Raw genomic sequence first — 27964 nt, forward strand, 5'->3', positions numbered from 1 at the left:
TATTTGTTACTGGGCATTCCCTTTTGATTGCCTTTTTTAACCCTGCTGCCCTCAGCTAACAGCTCTCGTCTCCTACCTGTGGGCCAGGGAAGAGAGGGAGAAAATGAGTTATTGCTTTAGGCTGGCTCGCACGGGGCTGCTGGGGACGAGGGAGGCGGCGGGTGAGCGACAGCTGTACGGGAAGCTGAGCTGCGCAGCGCTGGTGTGCAGCCCCAGTTACCTTCTTGATCAATTTGTGCTTTCACATACGTTGGTGAGATTGAGTGCAAACCTAACGCTTGTGGTTCTTCTTTTGCAGATGGACGTCCCGTTCCTAGAAAGGTGGATAATTCTCTGTTTGCTGGGGAAGGGGCTGTTTTCTTTTGCTCCGTAACGTGCTCCGGTGCCAGCAGCAGCGTGGCGGGGAGGAGGAATGCTGCACACCTCTCGCTTGCCACCGCACTGCTTACATTCTTGCACTCTGCATCTTTGCTGTAGACGCTTCAGCTTGGGTCAGTAAGGACTCGCTTGCTCCCAGACATCCCACTGGGATCCAGCTCAGGTCAGCCACCTCCAAACCGGTCAGTTGGTTTGTGTGAAATAGTCAGATTGCCAACTGCGCCCTTCCCTGCCCTGTGCGCATCTCGCCGTGATAGAAAGAGCTTGAATTTAGACGTGGAAGGGAAAGAGTGAAAGGCTTGTTCACTTGTCCCGGGTAATCCCCACAGTTTCCTCTCTTTTATTATAACTGTAGAAAAGAGAGTTGTCAGGGATCTCAGCAGACCGTTGGGTTCATCCCTCTGCCCTGGGCAGCCAGCACTGCCCCGGCTGTTTCTGTGGTTTTTGGTGTTAGTCCCCAGCATGGCCCTTGGCTGTCAGTTGTGGCTTGGTACGTTCATGGACAAGTCTTTTGAGATAATCGGCTACAAACGATTCCTTCCTTCATTCCTTGCCCTGTGCCTCCTGGAGTCCATATCCTCTGGATACCTGTAGCTGTGTCCTGTCTAGAGTCACCGCTTGACCTCCCTGCACCTATTTAGTTCTTTTCACTCTAGTACAAGCCAGACCCTCCATATTTTTTTTTTTTTTTTTACAAATCAGTCCCTCTGATGATTTTTGCTGCCCTTCACGGGTTTCACGTAGTCATAGAATCATAGAATCATAGAATGGTTAGGGTTGGAAGGGACCTTCAAAGGTCATCTAGTCCAACCCCCCTGCAAGGAGCAGGGACATCCCTGACTAGATCAGGTTGCTCAGAGCCTCATCCAGCCTGGCCTTGAACGTTTCCAGGGATGGGGCCTCCACCACCTTTCTGGGCAACCTGTTCCAGTCGTACCCTTGGCAGTGTGACTCCTGGACTGCTCCTGGAGCAGTTGGATGTGATCGTCTCAGCTGCGGTGTGTTTGTTGTGCCCTCCTCAATGCTCTCTGCTCATCCCGCTCTGCTCTTGCAGCGCTACTTGCTCGGGGCACGTCTTGCTTGCATGCACCACGGTGGTTGTGGATGGCATCTCACATGATGCTGGTAATGGTTGGTCGTGATGTGCTGCATGAGTCGCCAAAGCTTCTCTCTCTCTGCTTTTCAGGGGTGGAGAAAGGTCTGAGCACTTCAGGGTGTCACTGCTGGAGTTGCAGAAGTTCTTGCTGGAGTACCAGAGGGTGAGCTCCCCTCCCAGGGGAGGGACAAGGGGGTAGGCTCTGGTATCAGTAGGGATCTAGTACTCCCATGGATAGCCTTGCCGTGGTGCTGGGATGATTTGGTCCTGGGGTGCTCTGCCTGGCATGGCCAGAACCTGAGAGCATCCTTCCTGGAGCAGAAGGTGATGCAGGGGAAGTGCTGGTGAAGGTCAGTGTGGCCTCAGCCAGACAATCTGGTCAGAAAAGTGACCAAGAGCAGAAGATCTGAGAGAGGTGGAGGTCTCTGGTGGGAGGAACTGGCCAGTGGAGATTTGCCCAGTCCCTTTGACCTCGACTGGTACTGAAGGTTTGCAGCAGCCAAAGTGTTGTGGTCCATCCTGTCTGCTCGGGAGGTCTCAGCAGCTCCTGAGGAGCAGCTGATCGATTCACTTGCTGACCTTTCCATTTGAAAGCATCTTTCAGCAAGCACAGCATGCACGCTCAGACACACGTGGGTGCAAGCAGCACGTTTGCAGGCTGCGCAGACCCTTTGTTTCAATTCTTGCCAGGCTCCTGTCTTGTTGCTGGTCTCCTTCTCCAGGAGGATGGGGTGGCTCATGAAAGCACGGCCATGCCTCGCGTGAGAGCACGGGGCCTCCTGCTTTGCGCCGTCCTCCCCGTCTCCCACCGCCGCCTCCCTGCCCGTGATCTGAGCGAGCGGAGAGTTAACCGGGAAAGAGACAGGGCCCTTTTGCTGGCCTAATGAGAGGCGCCCAGGGAGGGGGAGAAGCAAAAGGAAGCTGAATTGGCTTCTGCTGCCGAAGGAGGAGGGATGGCAGATGTGCGCAGAGGAGCTATCGGAGGGAAAAATGCCTGGCATTGAGATTCATTTTCTCAATGGCCACTCAGAACCAGGGCAGATTTCTGCAGTTGCGTGCTACTCAGCATTGTGCTGACAGTTAATTCCTGGCAGAAATGGTCTTGCATTAAAAACAGCCGCCTTAACGGTTAAAGCTCCTGGTTGGGTGAGCTGCACGTGGTTTTGACTCATATTTTCTGAAATGGTTTCTTTTTTGTGTCTGTCTTGGGGTTTGCAGGAGCTCTGGGCTGCAGATACCCTTCAGGTACAGGAATTCATGTTCAACTTCCTGAGAGACCCTCTGAGGGAGATCGACGAGCCCTATTTCTCCCTGGATGAAGTAAGACACCTTGGACGCTAGCGTGCGTAGACTGAGGTGGAGCGGGTTGTGACGTCCCCAGTGCAGTGTGTCCTGCGGTGTGACAGCTCCGCTCTCCGTGTCCTCGCTGCGGGGTGGGGGTGCCTAAAGGATGGCAGCTCCCGTAAGCTGCGTTGCTGTATGAGATGAAGGTGGTGGGGTCACCACGCTGCGCAGGAGCTGGTTGGCGGCGGGAGTGACTTCTGGGCTCTCTTCTTGTGCTGAATGTGTGCAGCTGGGAGTGCTCATCAGGCAGTTCATTTGGAGGAGGAAAGGGGCTGCGTTTGGCTTAATGCCCCTTTGGGGCATGTGAGGATCTTTTCAAAGCAAGAAGAGCTGAAAACAAAAGAATGAAAACAACTGGAGATGACCGTGTCACTGCCACTCTGGACTGACTCCCACACAAAGGTCCCTTAATACACATGGCCGTAGGGAGCTATTGCCCGCAGCCTGAGCTGCAAAATAAAATCCGGAGTGATTTATTTGCCTCCAGCGGGGGCAAAGGGTTTGTACCCAGACGTCTGGCACAGCGCAGCAGATAGGTGGCAATGCCTGACGCTGCGGTGACTCGAGCGGGCTGGGTCCAGTGGCCGTGTGCTGTCTGGGTTGCCTCTGGGCAGGCTGTGCTGAGTGGGGAACACAGCTACCTGCTCCGTAGCTGCTGGCACGGAGGGTGAGAGGCGTGTGAAGCTAAACCACGGCACCCAGCTGCTCCGCATCATTAACACGCTTCTGTTTCTTCCTGAGCAGTTTCTCACCTTCCTGTTTTCCAAAGAGAACAGCATCTGGAACTCACAGCTGGACATGGTGTGTCTGGAGAACATGAACAACCCCCTCTCCCATTACTGGATCTCCTCCTCCCACAACACGTAAGGACGAGGGGATGGCTCTCTCCACCCTCTGCGCCCAGTGTCCTGTTTTCCCGTGCCGGGGTGGGATTCTCTTGGTTTTGCCTGATCCCAGTGATGACAGGTAGACTTTTCCAAACTGGGGTCAGTACCTCAGAGGCTGTCCTCTTGGTACTCCAGTCCTCCCTCCATCATTTAACCATCAGTGTTTTGCTCTGCTGTTGTCAGCAGCACACATCTGAACAGATTTCCTACCATTAGCAATGTCATCTTCCGCAGCCTCTAACGACAGATGTGATAACCTGGCAGGCTGAATCTGGCCATTTTCCTTCTCTGCTGCTAGAAGAATCTCGCAGGAGCCGCATTCTTTGGAGACAGGCTCTGTGCTCCCCATTCCTGGGATTCAGTGGCAGCACCTTAGCCCAGATTAAAAGGACCGAAGTGGGGCTGGACCTCAGCAGTGCTTGCAGCCCCTTGCAGTAGGGGCAGAGCTGAACCCCCGACCTGGGGAGGACGGCAGGGCTGGGGGCAGGTCGCTCTCGCCTTCCCTTACATCGCAGAGCAGGTCCGCGATGTGCCGGCAGACATCCCTGCCCGCAGCGAGCGCGGTGCTTTGCTGATGTGTTCTCTCACGTGCAAGGTACCTGACGGGGGATCAGTTCTCGAGCGAGTCCTCGCTGGAGGCATACGCCCGCTGCTTACGCATGGGATGCCGCTGTATCGAATGTGAGTACCCAGAGCTGGCACTTCTTTCTCCATCGTCATGATAGCTTGCGGTGGTCGGGGAAGGCTTTGTGTGGAGGGCAGGGCTGAAGGTTGACATGCTGGTGGCAGCGTTGTCACCGTGGTGTGCTGAAAGGGCTGAGGTCATTTGCTTTATGGGACTGGGTGGTACGTGCCTGAGCTTTTGGTCTCCCAGAAAGATCTGGACTTTCTCTTTTCTCCTTTATTACCATTCAACGCGGTTCCCAGCAGTGCTGAGTTCAGTCCATCTCATGTCCGTGTCCTGCCTATATTCCAGCCTCTGGGCTAATTTACCTCCATGGGTCTCTTTCAGTGGATTGCTGGGACGGTCCCGATGGCATGCCGGTCATCTACCACGGGCACACCTTAACCACCAAGATCAAGTTCTCTGATGTCTTGGTCACTATCAAGGAGCATGCCTTTGTCACCTCTGAGTGAGTACAGCAGGGACCTGGATTCAGCTGGCAGAGCCGCCGGGAAAGCAAAGAGAGGGGAGAGCCAAGGCTGTAGCAAAGTGAAGCCCACCTTTTATCCGGAGATCTGGCACAAGACCGCGGGCTTGGGATTCGGTGGAAGAAAGCGTGTCTGTGTGCCTCCTAGCCAAAGGGCAATTTCTCCCAGAAAATAGTTGTGGGAGGGAAGGCTTTGGGTAAACGCCAGTAGTTTGCCAGTCCCCCCCCAGCAGCGGTGGGGACACCTTGATGCAGGGTGGGTATGTTGAATGCTCAAGGCAGCACAGATCACTGTTGATGCAAACTGTTCTTTGAGGGCACAGAGGCCAGGTTTTGAAACGGAGCTCAGAAGGTGTTGGTTCCACCCAGACACCGTGCTGGTACTGACAGCTCTTTTCCTTCTCCCAGTTTCCCCGTTATTCTGTCCATTGAGGACCACTGCAGCATTGCTCAGCAGAGGAACATGGCTCAGAATTTCAAGAAGGTTTTTGGAGACATGCTCTTGACCAAACCAGTAGATATTTCTGCTGATGGCCTTCCCTCTCCAAACCAGCTCAAGAGGAAGATTCTCATCAAGGTGAACTCCCTTCCCCAGCAAGGCTCCTAAGTGGAGAGAATGGGGGCAGATGGGGTGAGGGTGTGGGACCACCCCCTTACTTCTGGAAGGGGTTGGTGGGCGGTGCGGGGTTGGAAGCGGGAATTTGATACTAAAAGCAGTTGGAGACAAAGAGCTCTCTTGCTTCAGAAGAGCTGCTGGGAAATGAGCTCAGCAGCTGGGTGCTGCCTTTCTTGAGAGCTTGGGGGATGTTGGTATTTCTGCTGCAGGAGTCACCTCTGGGAAGAAAGGGTGGGACTTCAGTGCCATTTGATGATCTCTGTGACATGGGCCTTACCTTGGTCCTTTTAGTCTGGAGGAACCCACTGCAGCAGGCCTAGAGTTTTAGGGTTGTTCACTTGGAAATCCATGCTGCTTTTTCGGTGGCTGTTCCCCTGATGGTGCCTGACCCGTTCTCTTGTCCCACAGCACAAGAAGCTGGCCGAGGGCAGCGCGTATGAGGAGTTACCCACGTCCGTAATGTATTCGGAGAATGACATCAGCAACTCCATCAAGAACGGGATCCTCTACCTGGAAGACCCCATCAATCACGTACGTGTCTCTCAGCCACTGTCACCCTGGCCCCGCGCTCTGGGCTCCGTGGGTGACAGGGTAACTCCATAAGGCACTGTGCGGTGCTGGAACGAAGGGCTGTGGTGCAAATGATCAAGTCCTAGCGATGGCCTGTGTTTCTAGACCTGCCTGCCTCCTACCAAGGGCCTACACACAACGCACCTAAAGGAGCGTTCCACTTTGCAAAGCACCGAGCATCCCTTTTGCTGTGTGCCTTTACGTACACGCAGTCCAGTTCTTCAGCTGCTTTGCTGAGGATCTGTCAGGCAAAGTCACAGGCACACAAACCAGGTTTTGGAAAATAGGAACGTGCAGTGGTAAAGCCACAGACCCATCTCTGATATCCTCATCTCTGATAGCCCCTGTGCTGGATCCATGCAGAATATTTTCTTTTTCCATTGACTTGCTTTCCATTCGATCATCTCCTGGGGTGTTTGCAGCATGATACGCAGTCGGTCTGTCTGTAAGACCTGTCACATGCCAGTTTTTTGCTACTGATAAATCTGTGCTTCAGATCTGGGGGATGTCTTGGAAGCTCCCACGACTCCACCAAAATCAGTGTTGTCAGTGGCTGTCCATTGCAAACCCAGTCACCCCTCACTGCTTGTGCTGCTCAGGAAGAGATGATCCCATGGTGGGCCTCCTTGGTGCGGGGGTCTCTTTGCCCAGAGTTTGTTTCCTTGCAGGAGTGGAACCCACATTACTTTGTCCTGACCAGCAGCAAGATCTATTACTCCGGGGAGACCACCCGTGACCAAGGAAATGAGGATGAGGAAGAGCAAAAGGAGGTGAGGGCTCCCTTGTGTGATGGTGAGTTGTTCCCCTAGAGAAAGGATTTGGCTGCCCAAGGGCCTGAGCATCTCAGCTGCCAGCTGACTTCAGTGGGAGATCCTGTGGTGGGAAGGGTGGAGCTCCTTCAGAAACTCTCTGGTCCTGGTTGGAAGCCCCTGCGCAGAGCAGGCTCTGGCACAGGGAGCCTGCCCTCGGTAACCCAAGACGGTGGGTTTTCCCCCTGCCAGGTGAGCAACAGCACCGAGCTTCACTCCACGGAGAAGTGGTTTCACGGCAAGCTGGGAGCGGGACGTGACGGGCGGCACATCGCAGAGCGGCTGCTGACGGAGTACTGCATCGAGACGGGAGCCCCCGACGGCTCCTTCCTCGTCAGAGAGAGCGAGACCTTTGTTGGAGACTACACCCTCTCCTTCTGGTGAGGGCCACGGGCGCCAGCCCGCTGCTCAGTGTCGCTCCTGGGGTAGCCCTCATCTTGACACCATCTTCAGTGGTTGGGTCCCATTCTCCATGGTCCACGGGCAGGTTTCTCCCCTTTTTCTGCACCCCAGCGTCATGTCAGCTCACCGTCCCAGTGAAGAAGGGTCAAGTCCCTTGGGTCTCCTGTGGGGCAGGAATGCCGTGTCCAGGCTGGAGCTGTGCCAGGGCAGATGCAAAACCAGGGTCGTCTGTGGAGATTTATCCCCTCCCTCTTCTGCAGGCGCAACGGGAAGGTGCAGCACTGCCGGATCCACTCGCGACAGGATGCTGGCAGCCCCAAGTTCTTCCTGACGGACAACCTGGTGTTCGACAGCCTCTACGACCTCATCACCCACTACCAGGAGGTGCCGCTGAGGTGCAACGAGTTTGAGATGAGGCTGACGGAGCCAGTGCCCCAGACCAATGCCCATGAAAGCAAAGAGTGAGTGCATATTTGGGAAGGGTGGGTCATGTCCACTGGGCAGCTGGGACCCCATGGGAAACCCTCTCAGGTCTTGCTGTGATCCTTCCTTCCTTACTGGGCCTCCTTGGTCCCCACTTGCTCCCCATGGAGCTCTTTGTGTCACAGCAGCCATGCTGGCCAGCTTCTTTGTTGATGGAGCTGGCTGTCTTGGAAGCTCAGCACAAAGAAAGGAGGTACTGGGCTTGGCTGCGATGCCCTGGCCCGTGCTGCTTGTCACCAAATGGCTCTGTCCCACAGAAAGGAGATGACAACCCTGTTGCAGTGTTACATACGTGATGATCTTGGCTCCCTGTCCTCCTTTTGAGGATTCAGGCAGCTTTTTGGGGGCTGGAGGGGAAACAGTGGCATGGCAGAGGTGTGGGATGAGGTGTGTGGACACCATGTACAGTAACTTGTCTTTCCTGGAAGGTGGTACCACGCCAACCTCACCCGGGCCCAAGCCGAGCACATGCTGATGCGGGTGCCGCGCGACGGAGCCTTCCTGGTGCGCAAGAGGAGTGAGCCCAGCTCCTACGCCATCTCCTTCCGGTGTGTCCCTGGGAGAAGGGTGGTGGGCTGGGACGCTGCAGTGGGTGAGAGAGCAGCAGAGGGGCTGTAAGCCTGGTGTGAGCCCTCCCAGAGCTCTTCTGGCCCCTGGGTGGCCCTGGATAAGCCTCACAGCCCCGTGAGAGCCTTTACAACCCTGCTCCTGCCTCTGTCTCCTGATGGGAGATGGCTGTGCTCAGCAGCCAGCCCAGGGGCACCTTTTGCTTGGGTGTCTTTATTTTGGCAGGGACCTTCTCTTGCCACGTGCCAAGTGTCTTTCCACCTGCCAGGGCGGAAGGGAAGATCAAACACTGCCGGGTGCAGCAGGAGGGCCAGACCGTGCTGCTCGGCAACTCCGAGTTCGAGAGCCTGGTGGACTTGATCAGCTACTACGAAAAGCACCCGCTGTACCGCAAGATGAAGCTGAGGTACCCCATCAACGAGGAGACGCTGGAGAAGATAGGGACAGCGGTGAGTGCGGGCGGCTGTTGGAAGAGCTAAGCCGAAGGGTGATGGACGTCATCTCTGGCATGGTGCCTCCCCTGGGGCGTTCTCCCTACCTCCCCCAGGGTAGGGGACCTGTTCTCCTGCTGTCACCGCTGGCCCTTTGCTTCCACAGGAGCCAGACTATGGAGCTCTTTACGAGGGACGCCATCCTGGGTTCTACGTGGAAGCCAACCCCATGCCCACCTTCAAGGTACGCTCTCACTGCTTGTCATGAAACAACCTGCAGAGCCTGAGGGTGTAGGAGGTGTTTCGCTTTATTTTCCAAGAGTGTTATTGTGCGCACTCATTTCTAGACCATGCAGGGGGACATGCTGTAGGCTGAGCCTGCATGTTCCCAGGCTGGGCTGCCTCTTGTTCTGAACTCTCCAAACTAAACCCATCAGTGGCTCCAGCCCAAAGGAAGGTGCCTGTGTGGATCCATACCAGACTTGTGACCTCTGGTTTGGCATGAATGGGGGCCTTGATTTGTTCTGCAAGGGTCTCTAGGGTCTGGCAGCCTCTGGCAGCAGGGTTGGATGCTGCCTGCACCTAACATGCCTCACCACCCCCCCAACAAACCTGTCTGCGGTGGGAGGTGATCTGTCATCCCATGGGCTCGTTGTCCGTGTGTCCATCTGCTGCCTGGCCTCATGGGACCTCTCTCCTCATTGCAGTGCGCAGTCAAAGCCCTGTTCGACTACAAGGCGCAGCGAGAAGATGAGCTCACCTTCACCAAAAACGCCATCATCCAGAACGTGGAGAAACAGGAAGGAGGCTGGTGAGTTGGTCCTGAACCCCCTTTTTCCCGTTGGGGACACAATCAAACCTCGGTATCACCATCCATACAGAGGTGTGTCCCCTCTAGGGATGGGTCTGTTTGGGGGTTGCCCACAAGCTGCACAGCCCCAAGCCTCACGAACCCCAAAACCAGATGATGGAGGAGCTGCCTGTTCCCCCTGACCCCCCAGTCAGGATGCTCTGGGATCCCGTGGTGGGTGCTGATGCTGCCCCTTCCCTCCCTTCCAGGTGGAGAGGAGATTATGGCGGCAAGAAGCAGCTGTGGTTCCCTTCCAACTACGTAGAGGAGATTACTGGTCCCAGCAGCCTGGAGCCGGAGCGGGAGGTGAGCTTGTGCCTGAGCGGAGCAAGGAGGGGTGGTGGGGAGGAGCACGTGTGTGCAGCCCCCCGCGCTCGGCCGCACTGCCCAGCGCCATCCTGCCCCTGCTTCGTTCCCAGCAGCAGCTGGATGAGAACAGCCCCCTGGGAGACCTGCTCGGAGGCGTCCTGGACGTGCCCTCCTGCCAGATCGGTGAGTGCCAGGGAGGGCTGGAGGAGTGGGGGGTGTTACAGCTGTTACATCTGCTGCCTCCAGTGACCAGAAATGGGAGCTTCTCCTCTTGGCTGAAGAGACCCAGGGCAGCCATGAGAGTCCCTTAGCACCTCTTCCCTCCCTTCCTCCCTCTGTGGTGTGAAGGACTTGGCTCAGCATCTGCTGGTGACCTTGCCCTCTGCTCCCTCTCCCCGTGCAGCCACCCGCCCCGAGGGGAAGAACAACCGCCTCTTCGTCTTCTCCATCAGCATGGCCTCAGTGTCGCGCTTGTCCCTCGATGTGGCAGCCGATACATACGAGGATTTGGTGGACTGGGTGAAGAAGATCCGGGAGGCAGCCCAGACAGCCGACGCACGGGTGAGTCCAGAGAGCCCTTGACAGGGAAGATGTCTCCTTGCCAAGTCCTGCATTTCCCAGGAGCTGAGGAGTGGGGGGGGGTGATGAGATGGCAGCCTGCAATAAGTGGCAGAGCAGTCACGAGGATGATAAAGCCAGAGTCATCTTTGACAATATAGCAAGGGGTGATGGTGGCCACACACTGTGGCTTGAGAGGTTCAGGCTGGACATCTGGGAAGACTGGTCCATCGGGAGGGTGTTGCAGCCTTGGGAGGTGGAGGATCTCCATCTGTGGAGGGTGCAAGGCTCGGCTACAAGGCCACAGCCACCTTGTGCTGGCACTGGTGCCAGTCCTGCTCCAGGTGGGAGGTAGGACTCACCAAGGGTCCTTCCCATGGGCGGTTTTGTGGTGTCCCCCCGTACAGACCCAGCAGACCTGCTAGTGGTTCCCACAGTGGCCGCACCAGGCCAGCCCTGCCATTAACCGCAGTTGGCAAGCTGGGTTATCCAATGCCATTGCTCCCACCTGGGCCTCACACCTCTCTCTCCCTCTCTTGGCAGCTCTCCGAAGGGAAGATGATGGAGAGGAGAAAGAAAATTGCCCTGGAACTTTCAGAGCTGGTGGTCTATTGCAGACCTGTGCCCTTCGATGAAGAAAGTGAGCATCTGCAAGTCTGGTGGCCACCGCAGGCAGGCACCGTGGCATTACAGACCCCGCAGTGCGCCCTGCGGTGCTGCTTTGGCTAGATCTCAGCAGAGGGCAGGTGTCCAAAGCAAGTTGGAGCCAGTTTACATTGGAGCTCTGGAAATGTCCATCTCCAGAAGATGGAAGTTCCCCACCCCGTCCTTCTGTGGCTGGGATGTGTCACCATCCAGAGCAGCTGCTGGTGGAGTGGGGCTGGGGAGCATCGTGCCTGATCACCGAGGGCGGTTTCAGCCATCGGTGCTGGGCACCCGGCAAACGCCTGCCGGGACAGAGCAGGATCTGCACAACCTGGTGCTGGCTGAGCCAAGGGAGGAGAGGATGGTGTTAGGGCGGCGCCCAAGGTGGTTGAAATGTCTGGGAAGGAACGTGCTCCTGGCTTACGCTGTGCTGTCTCCTCCCAGAGATCGGCACAGAGAGGGCCTGTTACCGAGATATGTCCTCCTTTCCCGAGACCAAGGCGGAAAAGTACGTCAACAAGATCAAAGGGAAGAAGTTCCTGCAGTACAACCGCCTGCAGCTCTCCCGCATCTACCCCAAGGGCCAGCGCCTCGACTCCTCCAACTACGACCCCCTGCCCATGTGGATCTGCGGCAGCCAGCTGGTAGCACTCAACTTCCAGACCCCAGGTGAGGGCAGGGAAGGTGGGCAGGCTCCTGGGGTACCCTCTGCCTCCTCCCAGCCCCATCCAGGCAAACAGGGGGTCTGGGAGGGGGTCTGTGGTCTCTGTGCCGGGTGCTGGGAGCAGGACGCAGTGGTGATGTCCAAGCACGTGGTTGCTGCAGTGGGGGAATGTCTGGATTGACCCGGGCTGAGCCAGGAGGTTGTGGTGCCATGAGAAGAAGATGAAACGGAGAGGAGACAGGGCTTCCTCCAAGGTCCCTGGCAGGAGGCAGAGCGGGCAGGGGACATACTAAAGGGGATGGTGCAGGCCCAGCCCTGGGACACCGATGACTGGTTGCAGGGTCTGAGTCGAGCTCGCTGCTCTGTGCACCGTTCCCCAGCTTCCACCCCTGCTCCTGCCACGCAGTCCAGCCTTCCCCTTTCCCTGGCCCTTGCCAAACCCTGCTGTGAGCCTGTTCAGCTCACCAACCCACCAGACAACGACCTGCCTCTTTTTTTCCTGCTGACTTTTTCATTCCTTTTGTGAATCCAAGCATCTCGCAGGGCGGTTTGGCAACCACTTGAGCCAGCACAAGGAAAGCTGAAAGGAGAGGGAGGAAAAGAAGGGGGTGACCCATGGAGCATGGGGTAGTTGGGCAGATCGTGTGTGAGAGAGTCACCCCATGGCCCCGGCACGTGGGCATTGCCAAGGGGTGGGCCAGGTCCCTTTGCAAAAGGCTTGTGGAAAGGGCATGGGGTCTCCTCGCTCCATCTCCTGCCTGTGCTCTCCAGACAAGCCCATGCAGATGAACCAGGCCTTGTTCATGTCCAGCGGCCAGTGCGGGTACGTCCTGCAGCCAGCCAACATGCGGGACGACGTCTTCGACCCCTTCGACAAGAGCACGCTGCGGGGGGTTGAGCCGCTCTCCATCTCCATTGAGGTCAGTGCCTCGTCCCAGCGCGGGCTCAGATCCAGGCGCTCATACCGAGTTTGGGGGGATATAATGGTTTTTCCTGGTTCCTGGCCTCTGTCTGCAGCTGCTGCCCACCAAACCCCTCAGCCCTTACTTGGAGAGCCCTCGCTGAAGGGGAAGACCCATGGGTGCCACTGAGGGAGGCACCACCGACCCCCCTGGGTGCCTGGAGCAGAGCAGCAGGAGCATCCCTGGATGCTGCCCCCGGGACCCCCCCTGCCCAGGGCCTGGTGCCGGCAGGTGGCATCCACGAGCCACAGAGGTGACATCCCTGTCCCCAGAGCGTGGCCGGCACTGCCCAAGCACAGGATGGCTCCCAGCCGGTTGACACAGGAGCTGTGCCCCTGCTCTGTCCCCTTCCCGCTTGGGAGGATGCTCGTGTGCAAACAGCAGCTCTGCTGAAGCCACCTCTGCTTCGAAGTGCTCTCACTCACCTCAGAGAGCCACAGCCCTGCTCAGGGGGGACACCCCATCGTGCCCCAGCTGCATCATTGACCCTCTGTCCACCATTTCCTTAAAAATTCCTATTTTACAAACTTTTCCTGCATCTTGGGATGCAGCAGCACCCAGCAGGCATCGAGAGTCCCTGTGCTGTAGCCTGTCTTTGTCTCCTTTAAGAGACGGGCTCAGCCTTTTGGCCTCTGGCGAACCTGCCCAATGTCCCCACCAAAGCCAGCTTCCACGGGTGGAGAAGCCGTCTCAAGCCCAGCATGACTCAAAGCACATGATCCAGCGTTGGCCGCGCGTCCTTCCCCTGCAGCAGCAGCGTGCGGGCGGCACGCTGGAGCGACATATGGCCACTGGCCTTCCTCCTGCGAGGAAGCAGGGTGTCGTTTGAGTTGAGCACAGACCGTGCTGTGAACAGGAGGCAGAGCAGCAGCAGAGAGCAGCTCCTTTTCTTCCCGTCAAGAAGTTTCGGCAAAGAAGGGGGTGTCCAGCGTAGCTCTCCGGGCGGGGGAAGGCGGCTCGGCTTGGCGGCCCAGCTCCAGGCTGGAGCAGGGATGCTGTGGTCCCAGGCTTGGCTGTGCAGGCAGCAGACAGGAACCTGAGGCAGTTCTGCCGCCTTTTTTAATGGCTTGCGCATCAAATTGGTGCTCGGTAACACCACAGCAGCTTCCGGGGTGGGAGCTGTTTTTCTCCGAGGGGCAGGCTCGCTGGGCTGGCTGGCAGCCTCTCTTTTCTCTCCAATTAGCAGAGCCAGGGCGATGGATTTGGAAAGAAAACATCTTGGTATGCAAACAAGGTTGTTTTCCTTCGCTCTTGTCTCTTACCAAATCTCTCCTGCTCGCTACCCAGGTCCTGGGGGCCCGGCACCTTCCCAAAAATGGAAGGGGAATCGTTTGTCCTTTCGTGGAGGTGGAGGTGTCAGGGGCTGAGTACGACAACGCCAAGCAGAAAACCGAGATCGTGGGTGAGTGAGGGGAGGAGAGAAGGAGGCACCACCACTCCTGACCACGGTGTGAGCCGTGGGCACTGCAGCAAAGCCTGGCCCCGGGGCGGGGGCTGCCCGGGAGCTCAGCATCAGCCGTGGTGGGCAGCGGGGGGCACGGGGCTTGGCAGGGGCTGCCTGTTGACAGCAGTGTTTTGTGATTAGCGGACAACGGCCTGAACCCTGTCTGGACCCCGAAGCAGTTCCACTTTCAGGTCAGCAACCCCGACTTTGCCTTCCTCCGCTTCGTGGTGTATGAGGAGGACATGTTCAGCGATGAGAACTTCCTGGCTCAGGCCACCTTCCTGGTGAAGGGCTTGAAGACGGGTAAAGCACCTGGGGAAGCAGGGCAGGGGGAGAAGAGGGCAGGGGGAGGGTATCATGATGGTCCTCACCCATTTGCTAATTTCATCGTTAGCCAGGGAGATGCTGAGTTTCATGGGAGGATGCTGTCAGTCTCCAGGCTGGCTCAGTCCCTCCTGTGCCAGGTCAAGTCCCCAGCCAGATGAAGGAAGGACAAAGCCATTTGCTAACATCCCTTGGGGCTGGCTGCCATTTAGGAGGTGCTGGAGGCAGGGGCTTGGAAAAAAAAAACAACCTTGAATTCTGTGCCAGGGGACTGACAGGTCAGTGCCTGTGCCATGAGTGACGTTGGGGCTGTCTTTGCTCCAGGTTTCCGAGCTGTACCCCTGAAAAACAACTACAGTGAGAACCTGGAGCTGGCTTCCCTACTCGTCAAGATAGAAATTTTTCCTAGCAAGGTAAGGACATGAGAACATCCTGCTCCGCTCGGCCCCGCAGCAGCACAGCTCTGGTGCAGCGAAGCTCAGCATTGCCAGGCCTGAATGTCCGCAGGAGAACCAAGTTTTCGGCGCAGCGCTGTAGTGATGCACGGAGGGCTGGCAGGGTGGGAAGCGCTGGGCTCACCTCCTGCAGCGAGCTGTGGCATTTTTTTAGCCCTGGGCTGCAGCTGACTTGCCTGGAAATCCCTTCAGCAAAAGCTGAAGGAGGCAGATTTGCTCCATCCCAGTCCCTGTCTGCGCTCTGGGGAGGTTGCACCTCGGTATCACGGAGCCTGGCTGGTGCAGGGCCATCCGCATTGGCATAAGCAGAGGGCAGAGCTCTTCCAGAGACAGAAGTTTCTTTTATCTCTTCATTTAAAATGATGTTGGAGGGAGCCAGCGATAGGTGTTACAGAGCAGCTGCCCCTTGCAGACCCCAGGACCCTGTGAGCCCTGCACGGCTGCTCACAGGGCAGCCGTGGCCCTGCCCTGGGACTGCCTTTGCTATGAGATGTACACTTCCTTTACTACTGTATTTCTTTTTTTCTTACCCAAGCAGGAGAATGGCGAAATAAACCTCTTCAGTGCCTCAGCCCTAAGGGACCGAGCAGGGGACGCGTCCAGTCAGCTGCTGACCAGCAGAGGCAGAGAGGGCTCCTTCGAGGCGCGGTACCAGCAGCCCTTCGAGGACTTCCGTATGTCGCAGGAGCAGCTGGCTGACCACTTCGAGAGCCGGGAGCGAAGGTACACCAATGCACACAGAGCTCTTCCCAGCATGAGACCCTCCCCAGCACTTCAGCCTCCCAGTAACCCCGAGCGGAGATGCAGCCTTGTGTGGCTGTGTGGAAACCCTCAATTTCAGCATGAAAGTTGTGCCAGGCCTGGGGGGAGTCACTGCTTTGGGGGGTCTGTGGGAGTAGGGTGGGATGAGAAGCTGCCACGCTGCAGCTGGTGCCACTTGTGTGGGGCACAGGCTGAGCCCCTGCTTTCCTCCCTCGGGGTGGCTTTTGACACGGGAGCATTGCCCTTGCTCACCCCTCGGTCAGCCTCAGCTGTGTCCCCTCTCTGTCCCTCACTGCAGGGTACTGCGGAGGACTCGGGTCAACGGGGACAACCGGCTGTAGCCCATCTCGGCGGGCGAAAGCACCTCCAGTGCTTGTGAATCTCACTGGCACGCTGTGAACTGGTTTCTATGGAAACGGCACTGCTATGGCCTACTTTCAGGCAGCTTTTCCAGTTTCTCTGCTGAAGGGTGTTCCAGTGGAGAACTAAAAAAAAAAAAAAAAATATATATTGGGGAAAAAAAAAAAAACAACAAACAAAACCCTAACCAACCCCACCAACCTTCACCACCATGCCCTTAATGAAGCGCATGGGTGCGTACAGCCTGCCGGCCACCGAGGTGAGAGATGAATCTGTCACTATTCGCGAGGAAAGAGACTCAAAAATCCCCCCAACCACCCCTCTGCGTCGCTGCTCTGCCTGTATTCCCGGCGATCCCGCTCCCGCGCAGCTGCCGGCGGCGCTTTGCGGCCATCCTTCGCTGGACCCGTTCCCAGCGCACCGGGCAAGGGGGGACTTCAGCAACCCAGGCAGCTCATCTCTCGGTCCTGGCAGCATCGCACCTACCTGTATAGCCACTGCCTCTGGGCCCAGTAGTGAGCCTCTACGTTTACAAGGCCGCTCTAGCTTTAACCGACAATAAAAGTGTCAGTATTACACGTGTGGTGGCTCCGGTGTCTGCATCCAGGAGCTGGGGTGCAGCCCTGCTCCCTCTTTCCTCCGGGCTTTATGGAGTTTGCAGCTACTGTCACAGGCCCGCAATGTAAGAAGGCCATGGACCAGTTGGAGAGGGTCCAGAGGAGGCCACAAAGCTGGTCAGAGGGCTGGAGCACCTCTCCTGTGAGGCCAGGCTGAGAGAGCTGGGGCTGTTCAGCCTGGAGAAGAGGAGGCTCCGGGGAGACCTTAGAGCAGCCTTCCAGTGCCTAAAGGGGACCTATGAGAAAGCTGGGGAGAAACTCTTCAGCAGGGCCTGTTGTGACAGGACAAGGGGTAATGGTTTTAAAATAGAGGGAGGTAGATTCACATTAGACATAAGGAAGAAATTTCTTTACAGTGAGGTTTTTACAACTGGCCCAGGTTGCCCAGAGAGGCGGTGGATGCCTCATCCCTGGAAACATTCCAGGCCAGGCTGGACGGGGCTCTGAGCAACCTGATCTGGTTGGAGATGTCCCTGCTCCCTGCAGGGGGGTTGGACCTTTAAAGATCCCTTCCAACCTTAACTATTCCATGATTCTACGTTTGCACCAATACTACTGCTCTTTATTTCCACCCCAAGCAGTAGCTAATGGATATTAATTGAAGTGCTCCTGTGGCTTTGTCCTACGCTAATTATTTATATAGTGCTAGGTCTTGAAGATGCCAAGTGGACTAGATGGCCTTTAAAGGTCCCTTCCCATCTATACCATTCCATGATTCTACTGGGGGAAGAAATAAGCAGGAACAGCCCAGGGTTTAATGGTGGGCACTCAAAAGGGTAAAACAAGGGTATCTGCTAGAGCTGACCGTGCCTTTCTGAACTGGACTGGGGCTGAACAGTGACTCCAGGCTGCAGGAGGGCTCCTGACAGGTCACCCATGGCCTTAGCCTGTGGGTAAGCTGGCGTGCTTTTAAAACAAATCAGAGGGTTGTGAGTGAGCAATCCCCGCAGCTGGGGTGCAGGGCACAGCCCCGCCACCCCCCCGCACAGGGCAGCTCTCACCATTGTGGACCAGTAGCACCAGGCATAAAGGCATCACCGTGGGCTTCCCCAAACCTGGGCGCGATCACAAGCCGACTCATGTTCGTCTTTTACGCTCTTTATTTAGGAACAACCAAAAATGTCTGGTTTCATTTCAACAAACTGTACAAGCAAGCTCTTCCCCTCGCCCACCCTCACATCCACATATACAAAAGGAAGGGAAACTTGCCGTTCACTTCTCAGAAGTGGCAATGTTGCTACAAGGAGTTCTTGCCCTCAGAATAAGAGCAGGTAAAGTCCATAGCAGGTACAAGCTACCCTAGCCCTAGTAATAGCCACAGCCCACAATCACAGGCAGCTTCACTTTTTTTTTTTGTCTCTTTAAAACCCTTACCAAAAGTAAAAACTATTTCCTGTCTCACATGATTGCCAAGGTGACCATCTAAAATTGTGGTCTTAAAAAAAACACAATAATAACCCCCCTGGAACCCCCACACCTCCCCGGTACAAAGACGGTTACACAGCAGAGCCCTTGCTCTGCTCCCTAGCTGCACGGCCACCCTTATGAAAGGTCCCGTTGCAGCCACAATTACATTTTCCTTTGGATAAATCCAAGCAAAAATTCCAGGTCATTCAGCACCAGCATGATTTCTAAATAACAATAATTAAAAAAAAAAAAAAAAAAAAGAGACCCCATTAGGCTGACTGTGTGGTCTACTGAGAAACAAAGTGATCAACACGCTGTTCCCAAAGTCTCTCTTTTAGTGCAATGTTAGTATGTGCAAGGGGAATCAGAGCCACGTACCCATAACACCACCACGAGCCAGATGGGGCAGAGAGAAAGTGCAATTTTAGCAAGAAATTTTCTATGCCATGGATTCCTAGCTCAACCTTCACTAGCACCAGTAAGCGAGAGTCCTCCAAATACCACCCTCCATCAGTACAGGAGAAAGAAAAAGTGGCTTTAACTGTGCCATCAAAATATGGCCAACATCAGCCAACAGAGCACTCTTTACTGGAACAGGCAATACCAAGAAAAACAAAACCAAACCAAAAAAAAAAACCAAAAAACAAACTGCTTAGGTAACAGAGCTCACTCACTCTGCTTTTTAAAGTTTTGTGATGCCAATCCAGCATTCCTGGCAGTGGCCGCTGCCAGTAAAACATACAGCAGAAACTCAATTTGCCCAAAAAAAAAAAAAAAAAAAAGTCACAGCTTGCAAGTGTCTCATCCCCACCTCCTCGGTTTGTAGCATTGCCTGATCTTACCCTGCTGGTTTGGTGATCAGCTGAGAAACGGCCACAGAGGTCACCGCAGGGAGCTGACTCACATCAGGCCACCGGCTGATTTGAAAAGAGCAAAGCCAAAATTATCTGGGCAACAGGAGAGAGAAGTTTACAAGCACTTTAAATACTATCAACATGTCAGGAAGCTGCAGCATTGTATTCACTTTCTAATTTGTGCCTAAGTGCTGAAAATAATTTTTCTCTTCTGATTCCCAGTGACTCAGCTTCCAAACATCACCTTCCGATTAGGTTACCTCCGTAACGTCTCTGAGAGGCTGCAGGGAAGACTGCACAACACTGTACAACCTGTGACCAAAAATTGCTTTTCACTAAAAAAAAAAATAATACTACTCAAAATTCTACAGGGCAAACCAGCCTTCCACATCCTCCTCCTCCTCCTGAACAGAGGACACCCAGCAAAAATTAACCAAGCAGGTATCCTGCAGTTCCAGCTCCTGCACGAGCGTCGCCCAGGCAGGTGAAGGTTCCGCGGTCAGCTGCGGGCTGACTACAGGGTTTCTCATCCCAGCTGCCAGCAGCTACTGCTTTTGCTGGTGGCTTCTCGTGGTGACCAGCAAGCCCCCGGCAAGGAGGGGACATGCAGCTGTGCTGATACCTGGAGCTCTGCGGGCAGACGCTGACGGTTCATGCCATGCTCTTGTGCCCACTCCTCACCACGGCTGCGGGCCCGATGTGCAGCAGCCCTCAGCTCTCGGGGAACTGAAAATAGGAGCCTGTAAATTATGGTTTGTTTAGTGTTCTGCTAAGAAAAAAATAAGAAAAAAATTCTTTCCAGGATGCTAATTAAGGAGCTGAAAAATAAGCTACCCAAATGAAACAGAGCCGTGTCTAGAAATCTCACGGCAGGGCCCGCTGGTAATGAATAAAGTAACGCTGTTCCTTGCACTGGGAGAATCAGCAGCCCTTCACGTGAGCGAGCCGGGCACAGCACAAATCAGGGTTTCAGGTTATTAAGCAATTGGATTGTGCCCTTAATCTAAGCAGCCTCAGAGACATAAGTAACAAGATTGACATGGATTAAAAATGGTTACTACTCTGCCTGCCAAGCCCGTGCTCACACACAGCGGATGGAGGTGAGGAATTTAATTTCCCTTCCTTACTGATGCTGGCTGCACGACCTCTATCGTGCACCCCTCCTTTCAAGTCAAGATAGCAGTCTTTGTTTAGATGACGATAAACATTCACACAGAACTGTGGTGAGGCTTCCTCTTAAGACCAGAGCTGCTGCTGGAACTGTCAAGCCCCCTCTCAATTTCTCCTTCAGTTCCAAACACATTTCTAATGTCCTGCACCAAAACCTGAGTATTTGCAGATGACACCTGCTTCTCCTCAGCCTCAAAAACAATGTGAAAAGGAAACACAGGACCACAGAGCTAAACTCTCAAAAATTTTCAGCTTATACTTTCACAGAGATCGCAAGTCAACTAAAAGAATGCTGATAACAAGGATTGTGGGAGTTAGAAAGGGAACTCAATTCATTTTTTATTTTTTCGTCTCTGAATCTTACCCTCCCCACGCAATGGCGCTTGCCAGCCCGGTCGCCTGGCCGCTGCGTCTGAGGGGAGTCTGCATGGAACCACTTTTTAAAATTCCTCCGACTCAGAAGAAAGAAAACTCCTGCTGTGCTTGTATGAATGCATGGAGACAAAGCTCAAAAACCTCAGCAGCTTCCAACCCTCAAGGCTAGTTTTTCTGTGTACACCGGGAAATTCTCCCTCAAGCTCACAAGACTTCTGTTTTCATTTTTTTTCTGGAAAACTGGCCAAATACAATCCAAGTGCAAAAAATTTCAGCTAGTGCATGGAAAAATGGATCGAAGGGATCAGTTCATACCATAGTCCTTAAACATTTCTGTAGATGGAGCGGGGATCACTCTTCCGATGAGCCACAGGCCTTTAAGTGTACACCAAAAATCCCACAGAAAATCACCTTGAATGGGCAAACTACACTTCCAACATATTTATATAGCAAGTAGTTAGTAAAAGTGTACATTTTTAATGTACACCTTAATGCAATAAAGAATCAATGGCATATCTGAACTGTATATATGTGTACTGAAATAAACCTGCATGTACATAGACACTAGAGAGTAAATGACCTACCTGTATTTGTTCTCTGAAGGTAACGCTGTACATACACTCACTCTCGGGCCGCACGACTCCCAGATCTGCTGCCACCCAGCTTCCCCCGTCACCTGTGACATTTTGGGGCGTGAAGGATTGCACCCGTGAGGGTGAATCCTTGGGGTTCTGGCTGTCTTGGCAGCGCGGCCGCCCCTGCTCTCCCGGAGGAGAGATGCTGCCCGGCCGAGCCAACGCAAAGCCAGCAGCCGTCCCAGCTCGGTTACGCCTCCCCCACGGTATGGCTGGCAACAGTCCTTCTAAAGAGAAAGAAATTTAGGGAGCCTGGCGTCACAGCAAGGTGCTTCAGGTCGAGACCGCCCCTGCTAGCAGCATTTTGGGAGGTCTGACTGCTAAGAGATGGCTGCAGCGTGGGTGTCTGCATCCGAGCGCATTGCCCTGGCTCTCTTTAGGGTGTAGCTCATCTCCTTCTGAAGCAGCCGCTCACGGTAGGCCGCGGGGGTTACACCACGGGCCAGGGGAGCTACGTGAGCTCGGGCGCCAGCACCTACTGCCAGGCGAGAGGAAGCCTCCTCCCTCTTGCAAAGCCCTGGCAGATAAACTCTGTCCTAGGAGCTGAGAGCAAGGCGGCCTCTTAAAGAAGGGATGAAGACAGCATTGGAAAAGCAAGGGCAATTAAAGGTAGAAATCAGACACCATCTTTGGAAGAGGTTCTGAAAGAGCTTTGTTTTGTTTTTAAACCAGATTTTTTTGTAAATCTCTGGACCCGATCCTTTGGGGCTTGCTACCCACCCTTCTAATAAATATCATTTACCACCAACAATAAAGTCTCCCACATTAAAAAGCTCTCACTAAATAAAAACCTTCTACTGAAAAAGCTTGGCGGAGTTAGCTTGGCAAAAATAAGGAGCTATGACTACTCTCCATAAATATATCAGCGGATAAACACCAAAAACTATTTAAGTTAAAGGACAATGTTGGCTCCAAAACAAACCAGGAATGAACTGGCCATGAATTAATTCAAACTAGAAATTTAAAGAAAGATTCTAACCATTCAAAGGCAGTGAAGTTCTGGAATAGCCTTCCAAGAGCAAAAGTGAAGGCAAGACACGGAACCAATTTTGAGCTGGGATTCGATTAGTTCGTGACAGAATGGTCTGACACAGCATTTGGCTGGACTATTCAGCTCAAGAGTTTCCCTTCTAGACCTTGTTTTCCATTAGAAAAGAATATTTAAAAAAAAAAAAATCTTCAAGTTGTTGCATCACACAGCAACCACCCAAGACAACACGGGCACATTAAAAATGTACATGTACTGGGAAGCAGGAAGGTTAACTGGGAAACTTATTTTGCTGTTTAACCAAAACTATTGCAGATGAACTGGCGGAAAAAAAAAAAAAAAAAAGAAAAAGAAAAAAATGGAAAAAGACTGAAAAGACTGGAGCAAACACTTGAAGTTACCAGCGCTGCTGCAGGAGGATCTGCCGTGTAGGGCTGCAAGAGGAAAACGTCCTGATTGCAGCAGAGCTGCTGCCTCACCGACCCCTTGGAGACAACAATGACTTGAACCACTCACAGCAACGCTGCATATTCTCTGCGTTTGTTCTCTGAAGAACAGCTTGTTCTCGCTGAACAATGAAAAGGATTCCAGGTCAGGATGGAAAAATTATTATGTGCTAGTTCTCAGTGATTAAAGGGAGACTTTGAGATTTAATAGCCTTCTGCAGTCAGTCTCCTGGAGCACAGGGGAAAATATTACAGCCAACAAGGGACAAATGATACCAAACTCCATCTCCTGGGCTGTCTGGGTCTGGGAACCTGCTATTTATTGGAGAGTGCGCAACGCTAAATCTAACCTCATCCATAGGGATGAAAATCTCCCTCAACTCCCACTGGACTTTAATGCAAGACTGGCGGTTTTCTGCTCGGATACCTTTCCTTTCCTAACACACACCCCCCGCGATGTGTGCCCGCAAAGCCCTTCACTGCCAGGGCTTACGGACCAGAAAGTCGGAGAGGATATATGCAGCCATGCCAACCTTTAGAGAACAAACACCTTAACGGACAGACAAAAGAAAAAAAAAAAAACCCAAAAAAGGAAAAAAAGTACTAAAGTACTGTGCCATGACAGTCCGTATCTAAGCAATGACCTTGTTTACACAATGTCAGATTCGTTATGCTTGTATAGGCAGCTGTAGGCATCGGTATATGGATATGAAATCTGAAAGTCTGTCCACTGGAAAGCAAACAAGAGCATCCTATTTCCTGGGTGAGCCGAGCCCCCGCCTCGGCCAGCTCTCAGCCAGCTCCTCGGCCGGGCCACCGAGAGCTCTGCACTAAGTGCCCAGTTTTCGCACGCGCGCTCCATCGCATGCTGTGCTCAAAGGTCTTGTTTATGGCAGTGCTTTATCACCACGTCCTGCTCCTGAGGTTTGCATCAGGCCGGCCCATGGGTTTCTTAAAGACCAAAAATTTCTTCTCAAGGGTAAGAGCGGGTCCTCCGGGGCTGGTGGTTTGAGTTCAGTCTGTTTCTGAAAAAGAACAGAGGTGTCAGGGATGCTCCAGCTCGCCGCAGGGACCGGCAACCCAGGTGGGGTGCTGGGTGGGGAGGAAGGGGTGCACGAGTGCCTTGGGATCAGCAAAATTGGGAGCCTTGATGGAGTCAGCTGCAGAGAAAGGGGGCAGGAAAACCAAAATCCTTATGGAAGGGGAGTTGGACTTTGGCTAGTGACAGGGCTAAGGCAAGACGCAGCCTGCGGCAGTTCGAAGCTGTGCACCCTTGCTAAGCACCTCCTGCCTCTGTGCCATGAGGTGACAAGATCGCCTTCTCTGGGTGGCATAAAGCCAGGGTGCTAGCGGAGGCATGGCCATCACCCTGGCACGGGCACAAAAGCTGGCCCACCACCCTTCCCCAAACGCTGCAATGCCTCCCCAGCAAAGCGCAAGGGGCAACGCACATCCAGGCCTCCCAGCTGCAAGAGGGGCAGTGCCCCATGCAAACCCACACTCCACCTCCTCTGCATTAGACAGGGGAGGGAAGCAATGAGTTTTAGTGGATTTTTTTTTATTTTTTTTATTTTTTTTAAGGCCTGTATCCACGGCAGAAGCTTGTGGGAGGCTCCAAAGCAAGGCAGTGGGGCTGGAGAAGATCCCAGCTGCCCAGCACGTCGGCAAGGAGCTGTGTGCATGGAGCAGGCGAGGGGCTGCACAGCCCGCGGAGGGACACGGCAAGTGCTTGGCTGTCCCCATCTGGTGGGAACCCCGCCAGGGAGGAAACGGCCCCCAGCTGTACTTCTGAAAGGCCCACGAAGGGCTTGGAAACTACCTCTCCTCCATACGTGCGTGCACACACACACACGCACCTTTCAAAAGTGAGTCCTGGAGGAGGGGTAGGGTCAGCAGCTGTAAACACCAACCTTCCATGTCCTCTCCCTCCTTGGAGCCTCCACCTTCAACACCCAAGTCTTGCCACACTCCCAGGGAGGGTGCTCACATCTGGGAGCTGGTGGTGGGAGAGGGGAGGAGGCTCTGGCCTGCACAGGGTACGTCTGCTGTCCGAGGCCAGCGGGAGGCATGGAAGGAGCTGGTGGCATGGGGCACAGCAGCCAGGCCCCTTCCTTCCCAAATACCCATCCCGGTCATAAATAAACCCAAGGGCCACCTTCCCCTGGGGCATGTAAAGGGATCAGACATTCCTGCTGGTTTTACTTAGGCTGCAGTGCCAGCATCCAGTCAGCAAGGCAGGCAGGGGCAGGTGGGCAGCAGCATTCACGGCATCTCACCATCCTCATCCTCCTTCCCTCTCCCCACTCCTTCCCAGGGGTTTCCTCACCACTTCCTCCATTAAATCCCAAACAGCAAGACCAGACACTAAACCCTTCCCTAAATTTCCCAAATGGGAAATGCTCAGTGCTCCATGCTTACCCAAACCCTCCCGCCGAGCCAGCCCTGCCCGAGGTGGAGGCCTTACCGAGCCGTGCGGCAGGCGGAGGGCCAGGGGCGTCGGGGGTCCCAGCACTGCCTTCCTGGCCGCCCGGCTCCCACGACTCGCTGCTCTCCGACACCTCCAAGCCGGCCTCGCACGGCCCTTTGCGGCTTCCCGCCGTCTCGCCGGCACAGGCCTCCTCGGGGACGGCGCCCCTGCTCTCCTCCTCCGCCTTCATAGCAAACCAGACCTTGAGCTGCTGGGCGCTGAGGTGGGAGCGCTCGCAGAGGCCGGGCAGGTCCTCCTCCCGCAGCCCCTTGTGCTTCTCATAGTAGTCCTCCAGCACCTCCCGGCCGGCGGGGCTGACCTCCACCAGCCCCGGGGGGAAAACCCCCCGCCTGTAGTTCTCATACCACTTCAGCTGCCCGTTCTTGTAGCCGTACCGGCTGTCCCCGAACCAGCGAATGACCTCGGCCCGCGGCAGACCTGTCTGGGAGACGATGGCATCGTACTCCTGGTTGGTGGGCCGCTGGGTCTGCACGAACATTTGCTTCAGGAGATGCCGCTGCTGGGCCGTTTTTTTAAAGTTCAGTTTGCTTTTCGGAGGGGTGGGTGGCCGGCTGGAGCTGCTGTCTCCTTTCTCGTTTGCAGCAGCCCCTGGTAACTCGCTTTTGCCATTGGACTCGGTCACTCGCAGGTTTTTCAGGTTGATTTTGATGGGACTCACCTTCCGCTCCACTGAGTTGGGGTTGTTGCCAGAGGCATCGACCGAACCGTTTTCACTCGCAGCCCGCAGCTCATCCGAGGAGTCCTCCCCTTCCCCGCCGCCGTTTTCCGCCTCCTCCTCCTCCTGCCGAGCCGCCTCCTCCACTTTCTTATTTTCCTCCGCCACCTTCTTCTTCCTCCTCTCCGAAAACCAGCTATCGATCTCCCTCCGCGTCATCTTCGTTTCCCCCCTCAGGCGGTTCACCTCTTCCTCCGCAGGAAGAGGATTTTGGGCAAAACTGCTCTCCAGGGCCTTCAGTTGCTCCGGCGCTCGCTCTTTGTACTTGGTCGGCGTGAAGTCGGGCGCCTGGTGCCACGACTGCCGCCGCGGTGGGTGGTGAGGGGCCGGCGCAGCCGCTGCCACCGCGGGGCTCAGCTCGGCTCCTCTGGACGAGACATCGAAAGGTATTTCAGGCAGGGAATCAAGAGCATTGTCTCCAGGGAAGACGGCCCGGCCGCCTCTCACGTTCCTGTAGTGGTACCTCCTATCGCTGAACCACTTTCGAATCTCCTTGGTGGAAAGGCCTGTGATTTTTGTCAGTCGTTCAACTTCAGCCTGGCCAGGGAACTGGTTTCTGCAGAAGCTGCCTTTCAAAGCCGAGAGCTGCTCATGGGACTTCTTGTTTTTGTACACGTTGGGATCCAGGAAGGTCTGCGAGGAGATCGCCGGGCAGGCGGTGAGCAGCGGCTGGCCACTGCTGACCACCTTCACCCCCGACGCACTGCTGGAGCTCACCGTGCCATGCTGCGACGCCGGCTGGGGCTTAGGGACAGAAGTCACTGCCAAGGTGAAGGAGGAGCTGGTGCCCTTCAACCCATTTGCCATGATGGGCTGTGTGACCAGCAGCCCCCCCGTCCCCTCTGGCTGCCCCACCACATGGCCCGGTAAAGTCGCTTGAATAAGATGGGGGACGGTCCCGGGATTTGCAACCAGCGGTGTGTTCAAAACTGTAATGGTGGGTTGTGGTACAGACTGAATAACGGTGTTGAACATCTTCTTCCTGGCATCTTCGATCTCCTCCGGTGACCAGCTGATGCCCTGCTTCAACCTCTGGGCAGTGAACCAGATCTTCAGCTGCTCTTCCGGGTACTTCGTCACCACGGTCAAGTAGCAAAGCTCAGCTTTTGTGGGGTAGGGGAACTTGTGGAAAGAGTTTTTGAGGAAGCTGTTGGAGTCCATGGCCGCATTGTACGTTGGAATGCTGCTCAGGGGGATCATCACCTTGGGAAGGGATTTGGATGTAGGCAGCTGCTGATGCAAGGGGGGCTGCTGCTGCAGTGACACGAGTTGTGCGACACCCGCTTGCAGAACAGGCACGTTTCCTATGATGGAGCCATTCACTATATGAGATGATTTGGTCGAACTTGCAGTGGGCTGGCTGACCGGCACAGATCCGTTTGGGAATGAATGCTCTCCATCTTTCACCTCTGACTCACTGCCCAACTGACTCGACACATTCTCCTTCAGCGTGTGGATTTTTTTGGCCTCAGGTTTACCTTTCATTATCTTCATGATGGGGGTTTTGGTAATGATAATTTCAGACTGGCTGTCCACCCCTTCTTCAGGGACCTCTCCTGGAGGGTCATGGCTGCTGGCAGCCTCACAGACACTTTGCTCCACAGTTGTACGATTGTCCTGCTTAGCCACCCTCCAGACGAAGCTCGTTTCGCCGGCGTGTGACTCCGCATTGTGCTGCGAGAGCCCTTCGTGGCTATTTGCCAAAAAGTTGCATGCAACACATGCAAACACAGGGTCTTTGCTAAAGTCTAAGTGCTCCGAGTCCAAGTGCCCCAAGAAGTGATGACTGTCTTGAGATCCAAAGTCACAAGACTTGCAGATATAAGTGTCGCTATCAGCAATGCCGCGGTGCCCGTTCGACAAAGCTCCGTTGTTACTGTTACTGGCACCAGCATCACCAGCTGCTGGCGCTTCCATGGGAGCATCTTGTTGCGTTCCTTCACGACCATCTTCTACAGTGTCCAGTTCGGTCTCCTGAAGCACCAGTGTTTTTACTGGTATCATGCAGGGAGTTGTGGATTTTCTTTTGCTAGCCATCACTACAATTGATCCAGATTATTACTTTTTCTTTCACTTAAATGGAATTAAAATTTAAAAAACACTATTGCAAGTGCTCTGTGGTCTAGATTCCACTAAATTCATGATGTCCCAAGGAGTCGTTGTCAAGTGTCGCCAAATGTTCATATTTGCCACTGAACCTGA

The 27964-nt window shown here is 54.7% G+C and overlaps 3 protein-coding genes across 8 annotated transcripts in view; 2 read left to right on the plus strand and 1 right to left on the minus strand.

The window, feature by feature from the left end:
• PLCG1 (phospholipase C gamma 1) overlaps positions 1-16645 on the plus strand; it is a 44359-nt gene extending 27714 nt beyond the window's left edge. The window contains exons 7-32 of one of the 4 annotated variants that reach the window (XM_086760742.1): positions 299-321; positions 1565-1637; positions 2693-2794; positions 3563-3681; positions 4301-4386; positions 4718-4838; positions 5265-5433; positions 5881-6003; positions 6711-6812; positions 7044-7231; positions 7514-7714; positions 8165-8284; positions 8572-8752; positions 8901-8978; positions 9442-9545; positions 9794-9890; positions 10004-10076; positions 10297-10454; positions 10995-11091; positions 11541-11765; positions 12532-12680; positions 14010-14124; positions 14308-14469; positions 14815-14903; positions 15481-15668; positions 16006-16645. In XM_086760742.1, coding sequence (XP_086616868.1) covers positions 299-321; positions 1565-1637; positions 2693-2794; positions 3563-3681; positions 4301-4386; positions 4718-4838; positions 5265-5433; positions 5881-6003; positions 6711-6812; positions 7044-7231; positions 7514-7714; positions 8165-8284; positions 8572-8752; positions 8901-8978; positions 9442-9545; positions 9794-9890; positions 10004-10076; positions 10297-10454; positions 10995-11091; positions 11541-11765; positions 12532-12680; positions 14010-14124; positions 14308-14469; positions 14815-14903; positions 15481-15668; positions 16006-16048 — 3186 coding nt within the window. In that variant the 3' untranslated portion in view covers positions 16049-16645. The remainder of the gene's footprint in view (positions 1-298; positions 322-1564; positions 1638-2692; positions 2795-3562; positions 3682-4300; positions 4387-4717; positions 4839-5264; positions 5434-5880; positions 6004-6710; positions 6813-7043; positions 7232-7513; positions 7715-8164; positions 8285-8571; positions 8753-8900; positions 8979-9441; positions 9546-9793; positions 9891-10003; positions 10077-10296; positions 10455-10994; positions 11092-11540; positions 11766-12531; positions 12681-14009; positions 14125-14307; positions 14470-14814; positions 14904-15480; positions 15669-16005) is intronic. The other 3 variants (XM_086760744.1, XM_086760743.1, XM_086760745.1) reach the window with 3 other exon arrangements.
• A 546-nt stretch (positions 16646-17191) lies between these two features.
• MANBAL (mannosidase beta like) overlaps positions 17192-27964 on the plus strand; it is a 191142-nt gene continuing 180369 nt past the window's right edge. Inside the window, exon 1 of the mRNA XM_086761008.1 lies at positions 17192-17333. The gene's annotated coding sequence lies outside the window, so the exon portion shown is untranslated. The remainder of the gene's footprint in view (positions 17334-27964) is intronic.
• The window catches only part of ZHX3 (zinc fingers and homeoboxes 3), a 49498-nt gene continuing 39300 nt past the window's right edge, over positions 17767-27964 (minus strand). For all 3 annotated transcript variants that reach the window (XM_086760877.1, XM_086760878.1, XM_086760879.1), the window contains exons 3-4: positions 25024-27960; positions 17767-23584 (exon numbers count right to left, since the gene is read on the minus strand). In XM_086760877.1, the coding sequence (XP_086617003.1) occupies positions 23574-23584; positions 25024-27799 (2787 nt within the window). In that variant the 5' untranslated portion in view covers positions 27800-27960 and the 3' untranslated portion in view covers positions 17767-23573. The remainder of the gene's footprint in view (positions 23585-25023; positions 27961-27964) is intronic.

This window comes from Chlamydotis macqueenii, chromosome 16 (genome assembly GCF_036417535.1).
Source record: "Chlamydotis macqueenii isolate bChlMac1 chromosome 16, bChlMac1.mat, whole genome shotgun sequence".
In the NCBI taxonomy this organism is placed as follows: Eukaryota; Metazoa; Chordata; class Aves; order Otidiformes; family Otididae; genus Chlamydotis; species Chlamydotis macqueenii.